The sequence below is a fragment of the Melospiza melodia genome, chromosome 7 (genome assembly GCF_035770615.1).
Source record: "Melospiza melodia melodia isolate bMelMel2 chromosome 7, bMelMel2.pri, whole genome shotgun sequence".
In the NCBI taxonomy this organism is placed as follows: Eukaryota; Metazoa; Chordata; class Aves; order Passeriformes; family Passerellidae; genus Melospiza; species Melospiza melodia.
This window is the reverse complement of record NC_086200.1, coordinates 28,895,471-28,917,435: the sequence shown is the minus strand read 5'-3', so window position 1 is coordinate 28,917,435 and position 21,965 is coordinate 28,895,471. Positions and strand designations below refer to the sequence as shown.

General features: G+C 48.0%; 1 protein-coding gene across 2 annotated transcripts; it reads right to left on the bottom strand.

Moving 5' to 3' along the window:
- Positions 1 to 735: 735 nt before the first annotated feature.
- Positions 736 to 19,065, bottom strand: BSG (basigin (Ok blood group)). 2 transcript variants are annotated; one of them, XM_063160985.1, is made up of 9 exons: positions 18,953 to 19,034; positions 13,272 to 13,619; positions 11,300 to 11,456; positions 8,934 to 9,022; positions 7,987 to 8,114; positions 5,992 to 6,265; positions 2,455 to 2,479; positions 1,671 to 1,739; positions 736 to 1,535 (listed from the first exon to the last, which is right to left on the bottom strand). In XM_063160985.1, the coding sequence occupies exons 1-8, from the start codon at positions 19,032 to 19,034 to the stop codon at positions 1,682 to 1,684; spliced, it is 1,161 nt and encodes a 386-aa protein (XP_063017055.1). In that variant the 3' UTR covers positions 736 to 1,535; positions 1,671 to 1,681. The 2 variants fall into 2 exon arrangements, with proteins under 2 accessions (XP_063017055.1, XP_063017054.1); XM_063160984.1 differs by lacking the exon at positions 13,272 to 13,619 and having other exon boundaries at positions 18,953 to 19,065.
- Positions 19,066 to 21,965: the final 2,900 nt, after the last annotated feature.

The following is a 21,965-nucleotide window of genomic DNA, read 5'->3' as shown; positions in this document are numbered from 1 at the left end:
AGTTTTAATGTAATATATATCATAAAATAATAAACCAAGCCTTCTGAAACGTGGTGTCAGATCCTTATCTCTTCCCTCATCCTAAGACCCCTGTGAACACCGTCACACCCAAAGGTTTCACACTTTGCTCTCTCCAACCATAAAGGGCAGGAAAAAACCAAATAAACCTAGAAAACCTACTTATCAGGTAAGTGTGAGACAGAAACAGCAGGGCCTGGGAGGGCTCCTCGAGGCTGGGGCTGATCCTTGGCCCCACAGAGCTGTGTCCCATACAGCAGAGTGGTTGTTTTACTCTACACATAGAGCAGTTGTTTTATGATATTTCAGTCTCTGTCAATAGTTCAGTTCAGAACAGACTGCCATGGAAATGTCATTTAAGCCCAGCAGTGTCCTCCTCACCAAAAGCTGTAACATGAACGTAAATTACTGGAACTCTTAAAAGTCCTGAGTGAACGCAATGGTGTGGATTTGGGAATGGATGCATCCTAATATTTGCAATGCTGTTCTCAGTCTCTCAACTGATGCTCTAAAATCCTCAGCTTTGATTATAATAATTGCTGCCGTGAAACCCAGGCTCTGCAGAGCAGGGAGCATTGTCCCTCCTCTTCCTCCCCTCCTGAAGGTTTTACAGCCATGGAGCTTCAGCAATTAAAGAACAGCCAGAACTGGCCCCAAACCCAGACACAGCACCGTGCTCTGCAGCCAGAGGGTCAGACAGAGACCAGAGTCCAGAGGTGGAAAAAAGAGAGAGGAATCATCTTTATTTGTGAAGTGTTAACAGATGGAACAGCTCAATGCTAACCAGCAGTAAAGGTGTTAGACTCCCCTGAGCACCCCGTCTGCTCACAGCCCCCAAATCACAACGGCTCAAGCACAAAGCACAAAGCTGTTAAACCTTAAAATCAACCCCCAGCCCCAGCTCAGCCTGCCCCTCCCCACTGCACAGACACCAACAACCCATGGAATAAGTTACAGCAATCATTTGTCCAGCAATCATTTATCCAGCAATCACTTATCCAGCATCCAGCCCCTGGCTGCACAGTAACCAAGAGCAGCTTGGCAGGAGCTGACAGGGATCCCTGGCCAGGGAAAAGGTGCAGCCTTGCTCCTGGTGATGCACTGGGAAAGACACAAAACCCCTTCCTGAACCCTCTCAGGGCATCTCCCCACAGCCACCAAAGCAGCTCCTCCCTCATTCCCATAAGCAGGTGGGACACAGCTGCATTCCCACCCCCCCTTCCCCACCACTCTGTACCAACATGAAATAACCTAGGACAGAGACAGTCAAGAGATCTAGACTACCAGGAACAAAGGATTTTACATTTTACAGGTAGAAAAAAAACCCTCCCACGACTCTTAAAAAAAAAAAAAAAGTGTATTTTATATATTTCTACAACTTAAAAGTTTCCTTAGAAAGTGAAGTAACTGAATCTCAGGGACGCACTAGAATATTCCATGGTGCTATTTTACCAAAAAAAAAAAAAAAATTAAAAGAAAATAAAATTGTCCAGACGAGTTCTTCACCTACGCATCACCTGGCAGGAGAGAAAGGAAAGGAAAGCCAGTTAGATAAAGTGGAGTGGGGTGGCAGAGCTGGGCCAGGAGGGGCTCTGGCTCCTCCCAGGAGCCTCAGCAGGGTCAGACCTGCAGCTCCTGCCCCAGGCACCCACCTGGGCCTCTCTCAGTTGGCGTTCCTCTGGCGGACGTTCTTGTCCTTGTGGTTTGTGGCATTGCTCTTCCTGGGGAGGGAGGAGGGATGTGAGGAAAGGGAGAGCACAGAGTCCCCCCAGCAGCACCCCTGACCCATAAAATGCCCAAGCAGAGGGGGAAAATCAGACCCCAGAGCAGGGTCAGACACTGGTGCCACCCCAGGGATGTGTGGGGACATCAAATGAACCATGGGGGGACATCTGCCCACACCGAGGATCATCCCACACTGTCACAGACATCTTTTATGGAAAATCTTCTAAGATTTTTTTCTTCCTGAGAAGCTGAGAGGCTTCAGGAACAAAATGTAAACATTGATTATCTGCTGCTGTGGTATGCAACAAGTAAATCTTTGATTAGCCCGTGTTGGGTGTTGGTAATTAATGGCCAATCACAGTCAGCTGGCTCAGACAGAAAGCCTGAGCCACAAACCTTTGTTATCATTCTTTCCTTTTCTATTCTTAGCTAACCTTCAGATGAAACCTTTTCTTCTATTCTTTTAGTATAGTTTTAATGTAATATATATCATAAAATAATAAATCAGCCTTCTGAAACATGGAGTCAACATTCTCATCTCTTCCCTCATCCTCAGACCCCTGTGAACACCACCACACCACACCAGCTTTTATCTTTACATATTTAGCTTGATATCATTGCATAAAGCTTTTATCTTCAGAGCAGATTCCCTGGCTGGGTGAGATGTACCAGTACAAATCTGGCTAAACAGGAACAGGCAAAGGTACTCACAGTGGTGCAGAGCCTCCATCATCATCTTCACATTCAGGACAGCACAGAAAAAAAAAAAATATAAATAGTCAGGGAAGAGGACATTCAAAGTGACCTCTGCCTGCCCTTAAAGCAGTGGGAAGAGAACTCCAGGCAGCCATTCTCACCATTCAAACCTGGGATCAGCTGCCCTGTGCTCACCCCCAGGCCCTGTGATGGCTCCCAGAGCCCAGCACACTCCCAGCAGGTACAGGGGAAGCCAAACAGGATGTTTCAGGACGAGGATTTAAGCAGCAGCAGCAGCAGGAAGCCCTCCCACCCTCCCCACAAAGCTGTGCTACCAAAACAAACACTGCACACCACGTTCTGAGCAGCACAGCTAAGGAAACACCTCTAAACAAGCCCTGCAGCCTTTCACCAGCTCCCTGAGGTCTCCTTTGGCTCCTCCATCACCTTTTCTCCAACCCTGGGCACTGCAGCTGCCCATGGCTGGCGAGGGGACAGGGAGGGACACATCTGGAACTGCCTCTACTTACCAGGAGAGGTGGCACCCAGCAGCACAGAAAGGAAGAGTGGACAGGTAACACCAGCAAGGAGATCACCCTAAGACAGGTCAGACTGTCCCCATCCCAGGCCAGATTGTCCCCACCCCATCCCAGCAAGGTCCAGCTCACACAAAGTTCTGGGGGGGAATGTGTTATAGGAGACTTCTTGAGCTAAATCTAGTAAGTTCTCAGAGGTCTGTAACACAGCCAAGATAGCTCAGCTGCCTGTGGAGGCACAAAAATCAGCAGGATGGCTGCTGTGGCAGTGTTGGGAACAAAAAGGTTTAATAAAAACTAAAAAAGGAGGTCCTTGCTCCTGGTAAAACACCTCACAAAAACCATTAGTTTATTTGTTCACCTCTATTTCTAGTAAACTGCCCAAGCAGGACTTTTTGATGTCTGTCCAATTGGCCACACTTAAGATTGAGGTGAAGTTCCCCAGGTCTATGAGGTGGCTTTTTTCACCTAAATGAGGAGAGAAACTTCTGGACTTCTTTCCTTTTTTGAGGGGAAAAAAAAAATAGTTTTGTGACTCCATCAACAGGAATCACATTCCTATAGGAACTGGCTCAGACAGGCCCCACTGTCACCCCACAGGAGGGCAAAGCTACAGAGACTTTGGGGCAGAAAAAAACCCACTTTATACCAGGGAAGTGGGGGCAAAGCTAGAGAGATTTTAGGGCAGAAAAAACCACTTTATACCAGGGCAGTGTAAAGCCAGGTGTGGTTACCAAAGGGGTGCGATGCTCTCTTCTCATCTATGAGCATTTGGGAGCTTGAGCTCCTCTTGCCAAGGAGCATCAGGACATTTCAGGACATTTATCTGTCTGTCAAAGCATCTCCTACAGCTCTGATCACAAAGTGTTTTTTGCTGGGAGATGCAGCCACAACATCTTTAGGACATCAGGGGTGTCAGAGGGCAAAACAGCTGCTTGTGGAGCCGCCTCTGGTGGAATTCCAAGCCCTGCAGTCAGGGCAGGGATGTGACATTTATCCCCTGTGCTGCTCCTGCAGGGGTCCAGGGGCTCTGCAGGGTCCCGGGCAGGAAGGATGCAGAGAATTCACATTGCATTGTTAACAGCATCAGATAAAGGAGCTGACACAATGCAGATCCTCAGCGATAAGGAAAGGGAGGAGCTGCTGCTTCCAGAACAGATTCAAGATAGCACCGGGTCTTTGAGATCCAGGATGTGCTGGATCTGATGACCCAAAACATCCTGAAGTGAACACAAGTTTTACAGTCACAGACACAGCTCTCAGCACCACAAAAGCTCTGGTAACTTATTTACAGACCACCTCGTGCAGGGTGGGAGCTGCCAAAGCAAACCCAGCCCTGCAGACACTCGAGGAGAGGAACTGGAGAGACAAAAGGGTCAGGCTGACCTGCTCAGAACCCTCTCCTGCTCCAGACACACTGCACACAAACAGTGCAATTCGTGGCTGAAGCACAGATTGGTTCCTCAAAAGCCCTCAAACCACCCCTGCTCTGAGAGAGGGACCTCAGAACCCCCCAAAAGCTGCAAACCACTGATCTTCCCACACTGTTGCATTGTGATGTCAGGGTTTACCTCAGAACCTTGGGTCCCACCCCTGATAATTCCCTCCCAGGTGTGTCAGTCCCCTCTCCTCTCCCCTCTCAGCACTGTCTGTCAGTCCTGGAATTCCAGAAGGGATTGGCAGATTCAAAAGATGCCCTCTACCCCTAGGTATGCTGCCCAGAAAAAGGTACCTGGACTACCTGTAACTCGTTGTTTCTACTGTCTCATATTGTCCTAATCCAAATTATCCATATTAGTATTATTCTAGTAATATCACTATAGTGTATAACTTATATAAATTATAAAAAATGTATATACACTATATATACAGCATATAAATTGTCCGAATTATTATTACTCTAACTATATTACTACTTTTATAGTGTATAAATTAGAAAAAATATATACACTATATATAGCATATAAATTGTCCAAATTATTATCACTCTAATTATATTACTATTCTTATAGTGTATAAATTATAATATATATACACTATATATAGTATATAAATTGTCCAAATTATTATCACTCTAATTATATTACTATTCTTATAGTGTATAAATTATAAAAAAATATAAAATATATATCTACACTATATATAGTATATAAATTGTCCAAATTATTATCACTCTAATTATATTACTATTTTTATAGTGTATAAATTATAAAAAAATATATACACTATATATAGTATATAAATGGTCCAAATTATTATTACTCTAATTATATTACTATTTTTATAGTGTATAAATTATAAAAAATATAAAATATATATCTACACTATATATAGCATATAAATTGTCCAAATTATTATGACTCTAATTCTATTACTATTTTATAGTGTATAAATTATAAAAAAAATATATACACTATATATAGTATATAAATGGTCCAAATTATTATTACTCTAATTCGATTACTATTTTTATAGTGTATAAATTATAAAAATATAAAATATATATCTACACTATATATAGTATATAAATGGTCCAAATTATTATGACTCTAATTCGATTACTATTTTATAGTGTATAAATTATAAAAATATAAAATATATATCTACACTATATATAGTATATAAATATATAACTTTAAAATATATTTTTATAGGTAAATAAATGCAAAAATAAATGCAAAAATAAATGCAAAAATAAATGCAAAAATAAATGCAAAAATAAATGCAAAAATAAATGCAAAAATAAATGCAAAAATAAATGCAAAAATAAATGCAAAAATAAATGCAAAAATAAATGCAAAAATAAATGCAAAAATAAATGCAAAAATAAATGTAAAAATAAATGTAAAAATAAATGTAAAAATAAATGTAAAAATAAATGTAAAAATAAATGTAAAAATAAATGTAAAAATAAATGTAAAAATAAATGTAAAAAAATTATTTATATAAATAAAACTTTTTATATGTTGAAAACCAAGTGCCCAGCCATTTCCCACCAACCCCATCTCCCTCTTACCGTCAGGAACCTCATCTGGCTTCCTCCTCTTCTCGTAGATGAAGATGATGGTGACCAGGACCAGCACCTCGGCCACGATGCCCAGGAAGGGCCAGAGGGCGGCCAGGCGGCTGCGCACGCGCAGGTTCACGGTGGCATCGCCCGTGCCCAGCGGGTTGGTGGCGTTGCAGAAATAATCCCCCGTGTCCTGCTCGATGTCCAGCTTCAGGATCCTCAGCTCCGTCTTGTTGCCGCTGGACTTGATGATGTACCTGCCAGAGGCGTTCTCCAGGCGCTGCAGGGAGGAGGAATGGGGGGAAAAACGGGGATTTGTAGGGTTGGGTGTTCACAAAAACTGAAATTAATACTCTGTGTGTCGTGTTAGAAAGTTATGCTGTGTTGTGAAAAATGGTTGGCTCTTCACAAAGATTAAAATGAATATTATATGTGCTATGTTAGAAATTCAGCTCTTCGCAAATATTAATATTATATGTGTTACATTAGAAAGTTATACAATGTGAGAAAAGTGTATTTATATGATTGGATGTTCACAAATATTCAAATTAATATTATACGTGCTATGTTAGAAAGTTATGTTGTGTTGTGAAAAATGGTTGGCTCTTCACAAAGATTAAAATGAATATTATATGTGCTATGTTAGAAATTTGGCTCTTCACAAATATTCAAATATTATATGTGCTATGTTAGAAAGTTATGCTGTGTTGTGAACAATGGTTGGCTCTTCACAAAGATTAAAGTGAATATTATGTGTGCTATGTTAGAAATTCGGCTCTTCGCAAACATTAATATTATATGTGTTATATTAGAAAGTTATACAATGTGAGAAAAGTGTATTTATATGATTGGCTCTTCACAAATATTCAAATTAATATTATACACGCTATGTTAGAAAGTTATGGTGTGAACAATTATTGGCTCAAGTTAAGCTGTGTGAAAAATGTGCATTTTATGATTGGCTCTTCACAAAAAAGAAAGGAAGTTATGCTGTATTAATCTCTTTTAAGTAGTGTGGTAAATATACCACTACTTTAGGCTGTAGTATATTATTATATTATGCTATGTATACTTACATAGCATAATATTAAAATAGAAACTATGCTATGTAAGATACATGTTGTAACTAGCACAATGTAAAAAATGTGTTTTATGATTGGCTCTTTGCAAATACTAAAAGGAATATTATACGTGTTATGTTGGAAAGTTATGCAATGTGAGAAATGTGTATTTATATGATTGGCTCTTTGCAAATATTAAAATGAATATTATATGTGTTATCTTAGACAGTTATGCTGTATTAATTTTCTTAAGTAGCGTGTGTCCTTTTTCAGGCTTATTTTGCCCAGAAAATGTCTGTAACTCTTTGTTCTTATTGTCTTGCATTGTCCTAATCTCAATTGTCCAAATTATTATTACTCTAATTATATTACTATTTTTATAACAATTTTATTATTATCAAACTTTTAAAACCTAAAAACAAGTGCTTGTCATTTTTCACAAGGAAGAAGAGGGATCTCAGGGTGATGGTTTCTCTCTGAGCCAGGTTTTATGAACTTTTAGAGAACGTATCACACTTGAAGTAGTTTAGTTACCCCAAATTGCTTAAAATTAGCAGGATGGCTTTTGAGATAGTGCTGGAAACAGAAAAAAGTTTAATAATAGGGAAAACAACAAAGCTTTTACAGAGGAACACTGACCTAGAACACCCCACAAAAGCGATTATTTATTTTGTTCTCTTCCTTTTTCAGTGAATTACCTGGGTGGGACCAATTGGACAGCCCCAGGTCTGAGGTGTCTTTGTACCAAATCTGGAGAGAAATTTCTGGGCTTTTTGCCTTTTCAAGCATTCAAATAATAATTTAGTCACTCCACCAACAGGGAGAACATCAGGGCAGTGCTGAGAAAATCCCCTTTTTCTGGGGAGCACTGAAATTTGGATTAATTCTGGTGCCTCAAGGGCTGGGCAGGAGGGGAGATGGAGAAAATAACAGCGCTTACCCCGTGCCCACTTTTGTGCCAGGACCAGGTGGTGACAGCAGGGAAAGAGGGATTCTTGCAGGTCAGCACCCCTGTGTCCCCCTCATTGCCATGCTCTGACTTCTTGTATGCTGTCACCTGGGGGGGAACTAGGAAAAAATGAAAAAAAAAAATTAAAATTTGGACATCTTGTTATAGAAATCACATATTTGTGCTTGCTGCAGCTCACTTCAACAGAATCAGCTACACCAAAAACCTCGGTCAGGTTGATCCTCTGACTAGTTTGGCATTTTTTTAAAGGAGGGAAGTGCTTCAAATTGCTTCAAGAATGGCTCAAACAGATTTGTGCAGGTTTTATCCCTCTATCCATTATTCCTATGGGAACATAACCACAGAAAGGTGGTTTAATGCCAGATCTCAGGGCTGGGAGCAGCTTTCTCAAGCTGAAAAGAAAATTTCTGCTTTAAAAATCACGTTTCAAGCAGAAATTCAGTTCCAAATATTTGTTCCAAATGCACCTTGTTGACCTTTCAAAGGCTTGTGAATGGATGGTGCTGTCAGATATATTTTAATTATAAAGCTAGAAAACTCTACCAGGACAGGGGATCTTGACCGTTATGGAGCAGCATGATGTAAAAATCTTCCCAGGGAGTCTTTGGGTCTGTTAGAAATGGGAATTTCAGTATAAAAGTAATGTATCTGACAGCACACATAATGGGAGCCCAATTTGTCAGAATTTGTTTGATTGTTTGCATCATGAAATACATGAATATGCAACAAGCTATTGCTTTTTAAAGTGTTTTTTAAAACACTTTTTAATTGGTGTTTTGTAAAGGCCTGGTTGCAAATAACTTGTACGATAATTAGTTCTGAAACATAAGCTTTTTTATTTAGTCATCAACCTCCAGCAAAGTGCTCAGGAGGTCACAGCTTCCCCTCAGAGCCCAGGAGCAAAGAGATGAAATTACCAGAAATATTCACTTGTCCTCTGGTCTGTGGGTTGCCTTCAAAGATGCACTCGTAGATGCCAGAGTGCTCCTCCACTGTCCCCTCAAATCTGCCAAAAAACAGGACTCAGGTAAGCAAAATTTAACTTATCCAGAGATTCTGAGCTCCACACCGAGGGAATCACACACCCAACAGCATCAGCCTCCTCCATAGCAAATTAAATCACTATAGGACACAAAAAAACCATGAGCACACACTGCTGCTCTCAAAGAGAGGAAAAAGGAAGTTTATTTTCTGATTTTAACATTTATAGTTTTTTAAAAGTGACAGTGCCACCTCTCCAATGACACTGGACAAACCAACAGTCCATCAAATTTCTCCTCCATGAAAGAATGCAAAATAAGAAGTTATTTACAGAAAGTGTGTGAGAAAGCTTGTTACAAGAATGTAAACATCAGAAGGCTTAGAAAATCCTTAAAAAATCAGGGTGACACCCCCAGGGCACTGGCACAGGTGTGAGGTGTCCCCATGTCACTGCAGGACATGAAACAACACACAGCTGATCTCAAGGTGAAGAAAATTGAAATTTATTTTCTGACTTCAACATTTACAGTTTTCATTACATTGGAGGGTGACAGTGCCACCTCTCCAATGACCCTGGACAAACCAACAGTCCATCAAATTTCTCCTCCTCCATAAAAGAATGCAAAACAATGAGTTATTTACAGAAAGTGTGTGAGAAAGTTTGCCACGAGAATGTAAACATCAGAAGGCTTAGACAATCTTAAAAAAAAACCAGAAAAACAAATATCCCCCATTCCAGCAGAATATTTATTCTGCACCTACAGCAAGCCAAGCCTCCTCACACACTGAGGGTGGCAGAAGAGGGTTTCATATTCACCACGTCTGACAAGTTCTGATCACTGTTCCAGCTCAGTGAAACACATGGCAAAGATCACCCAGGCCGTGCTGCTTTGGATTGATCCCCTCAGAGAAAAAACCTCACATTCTCCTTCCTGTAAAGCTGCTGCAATGAGATTTAGTGGATTATGCAGCCCTGCAACAAACATCCCATTCTGCTGCTCAGTAATACCCACTCGAGGGAAGGGGCCCACGCTTTGTCCCATGGCTGCACTGGGACAACGAGCTGTTTGTTCACTCTGCCCTGCACGGCTCTCCCCACTTCCAAAAAACCACTCAGCTGAGGAATTGAGGTCACACGAGGGAGGCTGGGTTATAAATACTTTAATCCTTGTTCAGCTCCCTGTTGCTATGGGGAGACAGGCACGTCTGCAGTGCCACACAAAGGGACGTGAGGCCTGCACAGCTGCTGGGTCACTGCCAGCCAGCCCTGAGTGTAATCAGAAAGGAAAGCTCACTGCACTGCCACAATAAGGCTGATATTCCTGCGCCCAGCTCCTCCTGGGACTCTGGGAAGGGAAGGCCCACTTAGAAACAACATATCTCACCCTGATTTTTTAAGATTTTCTAAGCCTTTTGATGTTGGCATTCTTGTGACAAGCTTTCCGTAAATAACTCGTTGTTTTGCATTATTTATAGAGGAGGAGAAATTTGATGGACTGTTGGTTTGACCAGTGTCATTGGAGAGGTGGCACTGTCACTTTTAAAAAATTATAAATGTTAAAGTCAGAAAATAAACTTTGATTTTCTTCACCTTGAGAGCAGCAGTGTGTTGTTTCATGTCCTACAGTGACATAGGGACACCTCACACCTGTGCCAGTGCCCTGGGGGTGCCACCCTGATTTTTTTAGATTTTCTAAGCCTTCTGATGTTTACATTCTTGTAACAAACTTTCTCACACACTTTCTGTAAATAAGTTATTATTATTTTATGGAGGAGAAATCTGATGGACTGTTGGTTTGTCCAGTGTCATTGGAGAGGTGGCACTGTCACCCTGCAATCCACTGGCACATTTAGAAATCTATAAATGCTAAAGTCAGAAAATAAACTTCCCTTTTTTTCACCTTGAAAACAGCAGCGTGTGCTGTTTTGTTTTGTGTCCTACAGTGACAAACATGCACTGGAGCTTCTCACCCCACACACAAGGAGTGAGCAGCTGCTGGCCTGCCCCCTTCAAAGCTCTGGAACACCCAACAGCCAGAGCCCAGCTGAACACCTGCTTAAAACCAGGAAATCTCCTTCTAAGAGGATATTTGTGGCACTAAAAGTGCCCCTTTCTCCTCCTTTTCGCTGCCCACAAAGAAAGGAGAGTGCTGGGCCTCACCACAACTCTGTCAGCCCCACCCCTGCAAGAACTCAGCCCTGGTTCCAGCTGAGGCAAACACCAGCTGCTTTCTGGGATAAAAAAAAAAAAAAGATTTTTTTTTTTTTTGTGCCCAGGTTCTGACCTTGCCCTGACACTCACGTGTAGCTGGTGGAAGCACCAGGCTCGTTGTCCTCCTTCAGGGTCTTCTCCTTGTGAATCCACTTGTGGCCAGTGATGGTGTGTTGTGGTTCAGACATGTTACACCACAGGGTCACCTTGCCATCACCCACGAGGAAATTACCAGCGATATCTGGACCTGCATTGATAAAAAATCAGATTTTTAAGTTAACTTGGGGTACAACAGAGCTGACGTGGTGCCCCAAGAACCTGCAACGCAAACCCCACAGAGCTCCTTGTCTCTATTCCCAGCTCCCACTTACCTTCAACACAGCTCCCTACCAGACCTGGCCAGCACCAGGGTGTCCCCAAAGGCAGTGCCCAGCCCTGGGATGGCCCTGCAGCTGCTGCACACCAGGAGCTGCTGTGTCCTGCATCGCTGCAACCTCTGCTGTGTCCTGCATCGCTGGGTGCGGCCCCAGTGCTCAATAAGCAATGGAAAAGGTCACTCTGAAGGGCAGAGCACGGCTCTGCTGCTGCTGGGAGCCACCACAGAGCTCGGGTGGCAACACCTCCCAGCACCTGAGCAGCTCCAGACACCTGCAGGGAGCACAGAGGGCAGCCAGGAGCCTCTGAGGTGACACAGGACGGTGTGGCAGCCCCAAAGGGTTTGGGGAGAATGGCTCCAGGGAGAGCACAGAGCCGTGGCTGTCAAAGGTCCTGGGCCTCCTCCATGAGCCAGGCAGCAGTAAATTATGCAAGCTAAGATGACTCAGGCATTTCTGCTTGCAGGAGGATGTCCGAGAAGGCAGCTGCCATCAGAAGCACCACTGCACAGCCCCGGTGCCACTACAGCCCCTGCCAGGACATTTTGTGTTTTCTCCTATCCAAACTCCACTGGAAGAAGGGTTCTGCTGGAGCTCTGCACTCCATTCCTGCTGAAAATGCAGCTCTCCTAACTGCAGCACTCACAGGGAGACCTCAGAAGGATTTTATCCTCCTCCCAAGTTTCTAGCTCTGGAAGCAGCAACACTCTGTGAGTGGGATCCTGTCACAGACATCTTTTTATGTAAAGTCCTTTCCTTAGGATTTTTTCCTCCTGAGAAGCTGAGAGGCCTCAGGAACAAAATGTAAACAATGGTTATCTGCTGCTGTGGAATGCAACAGGTGCATCTGTGATTGGTCTCGTAGTTGTTTCTAATTAATGGCCAATCATAGTTTGGCTGTCTCGGACTTTGTGTCCGAGCCACAAGCCTTTGTTATCATTCTTTCTTATTCTATTCTTAGCTAGCCTTCTGATGAAATCCTTCCTTCTATTCTTTTAGTAGTTTTAATATAATATACACCATAAAATAATAAATCAAGCCTTCTGAAACACAGATTCACATCCTCATCTCTTCCCTCATCCTGTGAGCACAGGAACCCAGCCACATCCACAGGACAAGCAACACCACCAACACTCAGGTGTCACACAGACACGGCCATTTCAAAAACGGTTGCATGTCTCAGACCTCAAAAGCAAGATTTGTGGGGTTTTTTTTTCCCCCACCAAGAGTCTGGGTTCACCATAACACGGAAGCGAGCTGAAAGCGGGGCTGCTGCAAGGAGAAGGAGCTGGATGAGCTGCAAGGAAGGGCTGCTGGTCAGTGGTGGTTGGGGAAGAGTCGACCACAGAATGAAGGTTTAATTCTGCAGCCAGGCGCTCAGGGAAGCAGCAACTTCCAGGTTCTTTGGCTCCGGAAAAGGCGCGGGATGGCCGGAGGGCGAAATTTTATCGATCGGGGAGAAGCCACAACCCTTTTTGAGCAGCAGGGTCAAGTCACAGGTAGTGGTGGTGGTGGTGGTTTTGGGGGGACACATCAACACAGGGTGGGAGCCTCTGACTTCTACAGCCGGGGTGGGAGGGTGGGGAGAGCTTTCAGGACACGGGTGAGCACGGGGGTGAGCACGGCGGGAGGACTCGAGACACCGGTGTCCGAGCAAAGTGCCAAGGCCTCGGCGTGTGGCCACTCACGTTCGATGACAAAAACGTTCGCCTGGGAACGGATCCACTTGACTTTGGGGCTCTTCGACAAGTGGTTGCGGTCGGGGTCGTTGCTGGCCCGGCACTCGTACATGCCCGAGTCGTCGGCCGTGAGGTTGGCGATGGAGATGGTGCTGGTGGAGTGCAGGTTGTAGGTGGCGTTGATTTTGACACGGTCCTGCCGTGCGCCATCCCAGAGCTGGGCATGGGTCTCATTGGGGTCGTTGCCCTCAAACCACCACTGGATCTCGGGGATGGGATTGCCAATCGCCTCGCAGTACAGCTCCACGCTGTCCTGAGCCAGTCTCTTTTGAGACAGCGGTGACTTTATAAAGCCAGCTATGAGTTGGAGAGGTATTAGTGCAAAGTGTTAGTGCAAAGCAAGAACTCACCTTCCAGCAGCAAAAAACAACACTCGGTGGCTGAGGAGAGGCTGCAGGGTGTCTGCACATCAGCGTGCTCATCCATCCCTCCCCTCCACACTCTGAGCCCTGCCTGGCTCGCTGGCATTCTGCATCTCCACTGCAAAACCAGCACTCGGTGAGTGCCACCATCCAAACTGCAAAACCAGCACCCAGTGAGTGCCACCATCCAAACTGCAAAACCAGCACCCAGTGAGTGCCACCATCCAAACTGCAAAACCAGCACCCAGTGAGTGCCACCATCCAAACTGCAAAACCAGCACCCAGTGAGTGCCACCATCCAAACTGCAAAACCAGCACTCCACGTGTGCCACCATCCAAACTGCAAAACCAGCACCCAGTGAGTGCCCCTATCCAAACCAGCACTCGGTGAGTGCCACCATCCAAACAGCAAAACCAGCACCCAGTGAGTGCCACTATCCAAACTGCAAAACCAGCTCTCAGTGAGTGCCCCTATCCAAACCAGCACTCGGTGAGTGCCACCATCCAAACAGCAAAACCAGCACCCAGTGGGTGCCACCATCCAAACTGCAAAACCAGCTCTCAGTGAGTGCCCCTATCCAAACCAGCACCCAGTGAGTGCCACCATCCAAACTGCAAAACCAGCACCCAGTGAGTGCCACCATCCAAATTGGATGCCCCACCTGCTGTGAGACACAGCCCAAGGCCCCTAAGCATGATAAAAACACTCAATTTGTGTTTCAATGGCTTATGCAGCTCCCACATTCCCCAGCCTGTGCCGTCACATCACCATGGAAGGCTGGGGACAGCAGGACCCTGAGCCCGCTCAGAGCCAGTTTAATTAAGACAACAGCCATGAGAAAAGAGCTTCCCCGTGGCCTCAGGAGGAACGTGTCTGTTCCCCCTCAGTGCACAGCCCCGGGCTGCCTGACTGTAATTGGGAGCTGGCCAGGGTCCAGACCCCCCCTTGCTGAGCCATGGCACAGCCACACGTACCAGCCACAGCCACACGGACCAGCCCACACCCTCCTTCCATCCCCCAGCCCCCAAAATGCCCAGCAGGAACCTCTGAGCACAACCCCGAGCTCAGAACTTTTTTTGGGAGAGGCGAAAATTCTCGCAGACCGCAAGATGCCACGAGGCAGGTGAGGAAATGCGTAAATTTGTTGTCATACAAACAGAGAAATCTGATTTTTCATCTCAGGCGAGACCGGCCTGCAGAGCTGAATGGGCAAACAGCAGACCAGAGGCACAGGCAGCAGCTGCAGGCTGGAATTTGGGTGTTTTTCATTCTGCCCTTGCTGGAATCAGCCAGTCCAAAGGTCGGTCCCTCTTGGAATTAAATACCTGCCAAACAACCCTGGGGCTCCAGGGCAGCAGCCCCAGCCCCAGGAGCCCTTCCAGGGGTGGGCAGGAAGGGAGGCTCAGCAGCTCCACTTGGGGAAAATCCATCAGGCACAAGCAGAGCTCACTACGTGACCCAGCCCCAGCCAGGTTTCAGATGGAATTGAGATTGAGACACATCCTTCCTGTACTAACAGGCACCCCAAGAACCTTCCAGGAATTAATTTGCTCAGTTAAAAGCACTTTGTGATTACACACAACCCTCCATGGATGTACAGGCAAAGAGGAACTGGGCTTAGGAGAAGTTTTTTTGGTGGGTTTTTAAAGCCTGAAGATGTTTCAACAGGAAATCCTAAGAGGAAGAAATCAGTGTCACAAACCCAAGTTTGCTCAAACTCAATAAGCCACAAGTTAGCCCATAAGCTAAGCTTGACTCCTAAAGAAATTAATTCCATATTCTCTTAAGGAAAAAGTAGCTTTTCCTACTAAAGCTATGAAAGTTTTGAAGACTAAGCAAGGCTGAAAGAGAAAGGATCCCTAATTGTGGGGTGACTAAGGCACTCTTAGGAGAAGGCAGACGTGAATTTTAACTGAGTAGGACATTCAGAGGTACCCAGAGATGTTGTGGGATGGGGATATCAGCTGGGTTACACTCCCAGAACCATGTCAGAAAGGGTTTTTCCACACCACAGGGAAGGCAGACACCAATTTATCCAAACAGGAGATTCAGGGGTACCCATAAGTGTTATGGGATGGGGCCACCAGCTGGCTTCCACTCCCACAACCACACCAGAAGGGTTTTTTCCACACCACAGCCCTGTGATCAAACATTCCCAAGGGTGCCAACAAGCCCTGGAAGTGCCCCCAGCACTTTGTGTGAGCCCCGTCTGCTCCGAGCGCAGCCCGAATTAAAGCGGGAGCTGGTAAAGATCAAGGGGTTTTACAGCCACAAGGTGATTACTGCACGCTGACAAAATAAGCCCTGCAAGGTTATTTGCTGCCAGTTAGAGGGTGCCTCGTGCAGTTCAAACAGGTTAAAAGGCTCCAGCAAGCAGCAGCAAGCAGCACTCGCATTCCCATGGGATTAATGCCCTCCCTGGGCTCTCTGGGCTGGGGAAAATGTCTGTAGAGCACAAGAGAGAGGAGAACGAGCAGCACAAAACCACTGGGATCGATCAGGGCTGCTGCCACATTTTCCAGAGGGTACAGGCTGCAAGTGGGGCAGTTCAAACAGGTTAGAAAGCTCCAGCAAGCAGCACCACTCACATTGCCATGGGATCAATGCCCTCCCCGTCCCAAGAAATCTCAACCATGGGCTGGGGAAAGTGAATATAGAGCCCAAAACACAGGAGAATGACCAGCACAAAGCCACTGGGATCGATCAGGGCTGCTGCCACATTTCCCAGAGGCTGAGAGGTTGCAGGTTAAAAGGCTCCAGGCAAGCACCACTCACATTCCCATGGGATTAAGGCCCTCCCTGGGCTCTCTGGGCTGGGGAAAACGCCTGTGGAGCACAAAACACAGGAGAATGACCAGCAGAAAACCACTGGGATCGATCAGAGCTGCTGCCACATTTTCCAGAGGGTACAGGCTGCAAGTGGGGCGGTTCAAACAGGTTAGAAAGCTCCAGCAAGCAGCACCACTCACACTGCCATGGGATTAATGCCCTCCCCGTCCCAAGAAATCCCAACCATGGGCTGGGGAAAGTGAATATAGAGCCCAAAACACAGGAGAATGACCAGCACAAAACCACTGGGATCGATCAGGGCTGCTGCCACATTTCCCAGAGGCTGAGAGGTTGCAGGTTAAAAGGCTCCAGGCAAGCACCACTCACATTCCCATGGGATTAAGGCCCTCCCTGGGCTCTCTGGGCTGGGGAAAATGCCTGTGGAGCCCAAAACACAGGAGAATGACCAGCAGAAAACCACTGGGATCGATCAGAGCTGCTGCCACATTTTCCAGAGGGTACAGGCTGCAGATGGGGCTCAGCTCCCAAAGCCCACACGATCCCCATAGATCTGAGCCTGGATGCCTCGCCGGGCACAGCGCGGTATCCGAGCCAGCAGGACAGCAGGGGAGGCAGGCAGAGAGCAGATAACATTCTCCAGAGTCACCTTCAGACTAAAAACAACCTCTCCCCCCGCAGAGGGAGGAGTGCCCGGGCTGTTCACAGCAGTGGGACCTGCTCGGGGTGGCAGAGCCCCGCTGGGTCCACGCTCCTGCCTGGCCTGAGCTTTGTTTCTCGCTTTGGGAAGGGGGTAATTGAGGATCTAACCCTCCTTTTTTGTTTTTTTTTTTTTTTTTTTTTTTTTTTTTTTTGCCATTTTAAACAGCTATAAAAGCTGCCCTTAAGCTTTGCACAGCCAGGTCAAAGTCAGGGTTCCTCCCACTGAGGGAGGCACAGAGTCCAGGCACAAACTGACCCATGGTCCGTGGGGTGAGCTGCTACCCAGTCTGCTCCATAAAACCAAACCTAAACACTGCTCAGAGGCCAAACCCCGCTGTCCAGCCCCTAATCTCCATAAAACCAAACCTAAACGTTGCTCAGAGGCCAAACCCCACTCTGCTCCATAAAGTCAAATCTAAATATTGCTCAGAGGCCAAAGCCCATTTTCCAGCTCCTAATCACCATAAAGCCAAGCCTAAACATTGCTCAGAGGTTAAACCCCACTCTCCAGCCCCAGTCTGCTCCATAAAGCCAAACCTAAATATTGCTCAGAGGCCAAACCCCACTCTCCAGCCCCAAATCTGCTCTATAAAGTCAAACCTAAGCCTATTCAGAGGCCAAACCCCATCCTCTAAACCCCACTGTGCTCCCTGGAGGCACCAGCACAGCTCCACACCAAGCCCAGGCATGGCCAGGCAGGACATGGGCATTACACAACCCAAGGGCCAGCTCGGTTTTTCCCACCCAGGGCAGGAATTGCCTCCTCTCCATCCCACTGGTGCCAGTCCCAGGCTGGAGAAACCCCCAGGAAACCCTCGGAGGCACAAAAGGAGCGGGGATGTGGCCAAGCTGGGCAGCTCCAGGTGATAAATGTGAGGTTTAGAAGGAGAATTAAAACGCAATTCTGTAAAAAGAAACTATTAGAGCACACACTTTCCACGATCCACGCACTCCTTCAGTCTCAACTTTCGGCTCTACTGGGCTGAATTAAGTGCGAATAGGCTAAAAATTGTTAAAGAACTCAAAACGCCGAGCAGCCAGGACCGGCGACCGAACCGGGGCAGGGGGAGAGCCCGGCCCGGTTCGCCGTGAGCTCCTCCCGAACCTGCGGGGGTGAAAGGGGGAATCCGGGGGGAAGAGCTCTCGGTGCCCACCGGGGGAAGAGCTCTCGGTGCCCACCGGGGGTACGGAGCCACCGGACCCGGGCAGAGCTTTCGGTGCCCACCGGGAGCTGCGGAGCCGCCGCCCCGCACCGGACCCGCCCCGCGGATTATCCTGAGTATCTTTAAGGGTTTTTTAAAGCCCGGGGGAGTCGTTGCTGCTCCTCAGCCGCGGAAACCGGAGAAGCGGCTGCGGGGAGTAAACTCTTGGCTTTTCCTAAGGAGAAAACAACCCAGCGCGGTCCCGGTTGCCGCTCCGGTTTAAGAGATCACCGGGCACGCGGAGCATCCTCCGCTCGAGCTCCGGGACTGCCCGATGGCAGCACCGAGCCCAGCCCGGCCCGGCCATTCCCGGATAACCCCAGGGCGCCTCCGTTCCCGCGGCCCCGCCCGCCGCGGACGTGCCCCGCCGCAGGCGCCCGCGCCGCCGCTCCTCCCCCCATTCCCGCCGCTCCCGGAGCCGGCCCGGAGCCCACCCGCGGGGCCGCGATCCCGGCCAAGGCCCCTCGGAGCCCCCGCGGGACTCCCCTCGGTCCAACCCCCTCCGCCACCCTGGTCCGCCCGAACGGATCCCCCCCAGCCCGGAGCCATCCCGGCTCGCCCCGGTCCGGTCCGTACTTGTCCCCGCGGCGCCGGCGGCCATCGAGCACAAGACGAGCAGCGCCAGCACCGCGCGCGTTCCCGCCGCGCCCGCCGCCATCTCCGCACGCGCCCCCGCCGCGCCGCGCGCGCGCTATAACCGCGACCGGGGGCACCGGGGGAGGCGGGGCCAGGCCGAGCACCGCCCCCTCGCCCCCTCCGCTCAGCCAATCGCACGGCGCTGCGCCGCTCAAACCCCGCCCACTCCGCGCGGAGCGGCCAATCAGAGAGGAGATCGAACGAGCGCCTTCTCATCCCTCCTGGCCCCGCGGGCAGAGCCGGTTCGGGCCGGTCCCGCCCGGCCACGCCCACTTACCGGGACAGCCAATGGGAACGCGCGTGGGGGCGGGGCTGTGGGTCCCGGGGGTGCCCCCGGTGGGCCCGGGAGCGCGGGGGGACGGACGGGGGGGAGGCGAGCAGGTCCGCACGTGTCCGTGCCTGCCGAGCCGGGGCACGCACGCACCGGGGGCAGCGCCGGGACGCGCCCGCCCGCCAGGCCATGTGGCTCCGCGTGGGCAGAGTCACGGGGGAGCCAGCGGGTCCCCGGTGCGAAAGATGCATGTATTTTGATTGGCTTTTCGTGAATTTTAAAAAAGAATATTATATGTGTTGTGTTAGAAAGTGATGCTGTGTTAATTCTCTTAAGTAGTGCGGTAAATATAGTTTTAGGCTATAACAAAATGTTAAAATAGAAACGGTGCTATGTAAGATACTTTTCTTTAAAGAAAGGGCTCGCAGTGAGGTAGCAGCCACAGGACACCTCAATCTTTCAAAGAATTTATTGCTCCGTTATCAGAAGAAACGAACTTCTTCCCACCTCGAAGGCGCTGTTGGGATTCAGATGAAGAAGTCGACGATGACCAGACAGAATCCTGTGTTTGAATGGAATTTATGCATCATGGATGAGCTGTATGACTATGCAACAGGCTATTGCTTTTAAGGGATTAATCCTTTGGTAATGGGTGTCCTTTTTCAGGCTTATTTTGCCCAGAAAAAGGTACCCGGACGTCTGTAACTCTTTGTCTCTATTGTCTCATATTGTCCTAATCCAAATCGTCCAAATTACTATCACTCCAATTGCATTACTATTTTAATAACCATTTTATTCCTATTAAGCTTTTACAATTTCAAAAACAAGTGATTGGGCGTTTTTCACCCCGGGCAGGTCCCGGCGCTTCCCGGGGGCGCAGCGGGACGCGTGGGAAGGGAAGCGGGCGGCGCTTCCTCAGCGCGGGGAGTCCGGCACGGACAATGGGACAATGGGACAATGGGACAGTGGGACAATGGGACGATGGCTGCTGCGGGGACACCGCTACCGGGACAAAGCAGATCCACCCGGCCCTGTCCCACAGCCCCCTCCGGTTCTCGGCACAGCCCCGCTGCCCCCCGAGCTCGGCCGGACCCCCAGAGTTCCTCAGATTTAGTCCTGTGGCTGCTATCTCGCTGCGAGTCCTTTCTTTAAAAAAGTATAACCTAAAACAGAACAAGAACAGCCGTCAACAGAGGATTAACCCTTAAAAACAACAGCCTGTTGCGTATCCATGCACATCATACATGATGCATAAATTCCATTCAAACACAGGATTCTGTCTGGGCATCATCAACTTCTTCCTCCGAATCCTAACAGCACTTTCGAGGCAGGAAGAAGTTCATTTCTCCTGATAATGGGGCAATAAATTCTCTTTCTCTGAAAGATTTGGGTGTCCTGTGGCTGCTATCTCAGTGCGAGTCCTTTCTATAGCATCGTTTCTATTTTAACATTTTGTTATAACCCAAAACTATATTTACCACACTACTTAAGAGCATTAATACAGCATCACTTTCTAACACAACACATATAATATTCATTTTAATACTTGCGAAAAGCCAAGCATAAAATACGCATTTTTCACAGTTTTTAAGCTGTTGCAGAGCACTGGGATAAATCAGCCCGAGGGGCTGAGCAGGCAAAAACCAACAGGGCAGCTGGGCAAAGAGGCCTCTGCAGGACAGCAGATTTGCCTCCACCTCTTCTCCATCCCAGGGGTGAATTCTTGACTGAGTCAGCCGTGGGGTTCTGGGCAGGGGGGCAGGAAAAGCCAAAACAATGGGGCCACAGGCGCCAGCCCCCACCAGGGGATCTGCCAGCTCCTTCCTCCCAGAGCGTTTCTTCCTCACGTCCTGTCCATCCTCATCCGCTGGCCAGGCTCCCCCTGCACTGGGGGGATTTGCAGAAATTTGGGGGATTTGGTACCCCCAAATAAATCTGGGCAGCATGAGCATCAAACACTGGGGGGATTTGCAGAAATTTAGGGGGTATGGTACCCCCAAATGAATCTGGGCAGCATGAGCATCAAACACTGGGGGGATTTGCAGAAATTTGGGGGGTTTGGTGCCCATGGCACCCATGATCTGGGCAGCATGAGCATCAAACACTGGGGGGATTTGCAGAAATTTGGGGGTTTGGTGCCCATGGCACCCATGATCTGGGCAGCATGAGCATCCAACACTGGGGGGATTTGCAGAAATTTGGGGGGTTTGGTGCCCATGGCACCCATGATCTGGGCAGCCTCTAGCACCCTGCACTGGGGGGATTTGCAGAAATTTTTGGGGTTTGGTACCCCCAAATGAATCTGGGCAGCATGAGCGTCAAACACTGGGGGGATTTGCAGAAATTTGGGGGGTTTGGTGCCCATGGCACCCATGATCTGGGCAGCATGAGCACCCAGCCCTGGGGGGATTTGCAGAAATTTGGGGGGTTTGGTACCCATGATCTGGGTAGGGAACTGGCCACCACAAAGAGCCAGCACAGGGCACGGCCACGCAGATTTGGGGTGCACACAGCAGCCCCCCAGGAAAGGAAGGAGAGGCTGGCTGTGAGCAAGCAGCCAGGGCTGCTGCTGCTCCGTGCTGGGTGACCTTGGAAGCCGTTTGCCAGGCCTGAATAAAGCGACAATAATCCTATTCACCTTTTAGCCTCATTTCCTAAGGCAATAAAGCACATGCCCTCGCC

Excerpts from the sequence above, each read along its gene's own strand:
- BSG (XM_063160985.1), bottom strand. The coding sequence starts at position 19,034 with ATGGCGGCGGGCGCGGCGGGAACGCGCGCGGTGCTGGCGCTGCTCGTC. Across the intron at positions 8,115-8,933 it reads AGGACAAGTGAATATTTCTG|TTCCCCCCCAGGTGACAGCA; the intron begins GTAATTTCATCT and ends ATTTTTTCCTAG. Across the intron at positions 2,480-5,991 it reads GCCAGATGAGGTTCCTGACG|ATGATGATGGAGGCTCTGCA; the intron begins GTAAGAGGGAGA and ends CTGAATGTGAAG.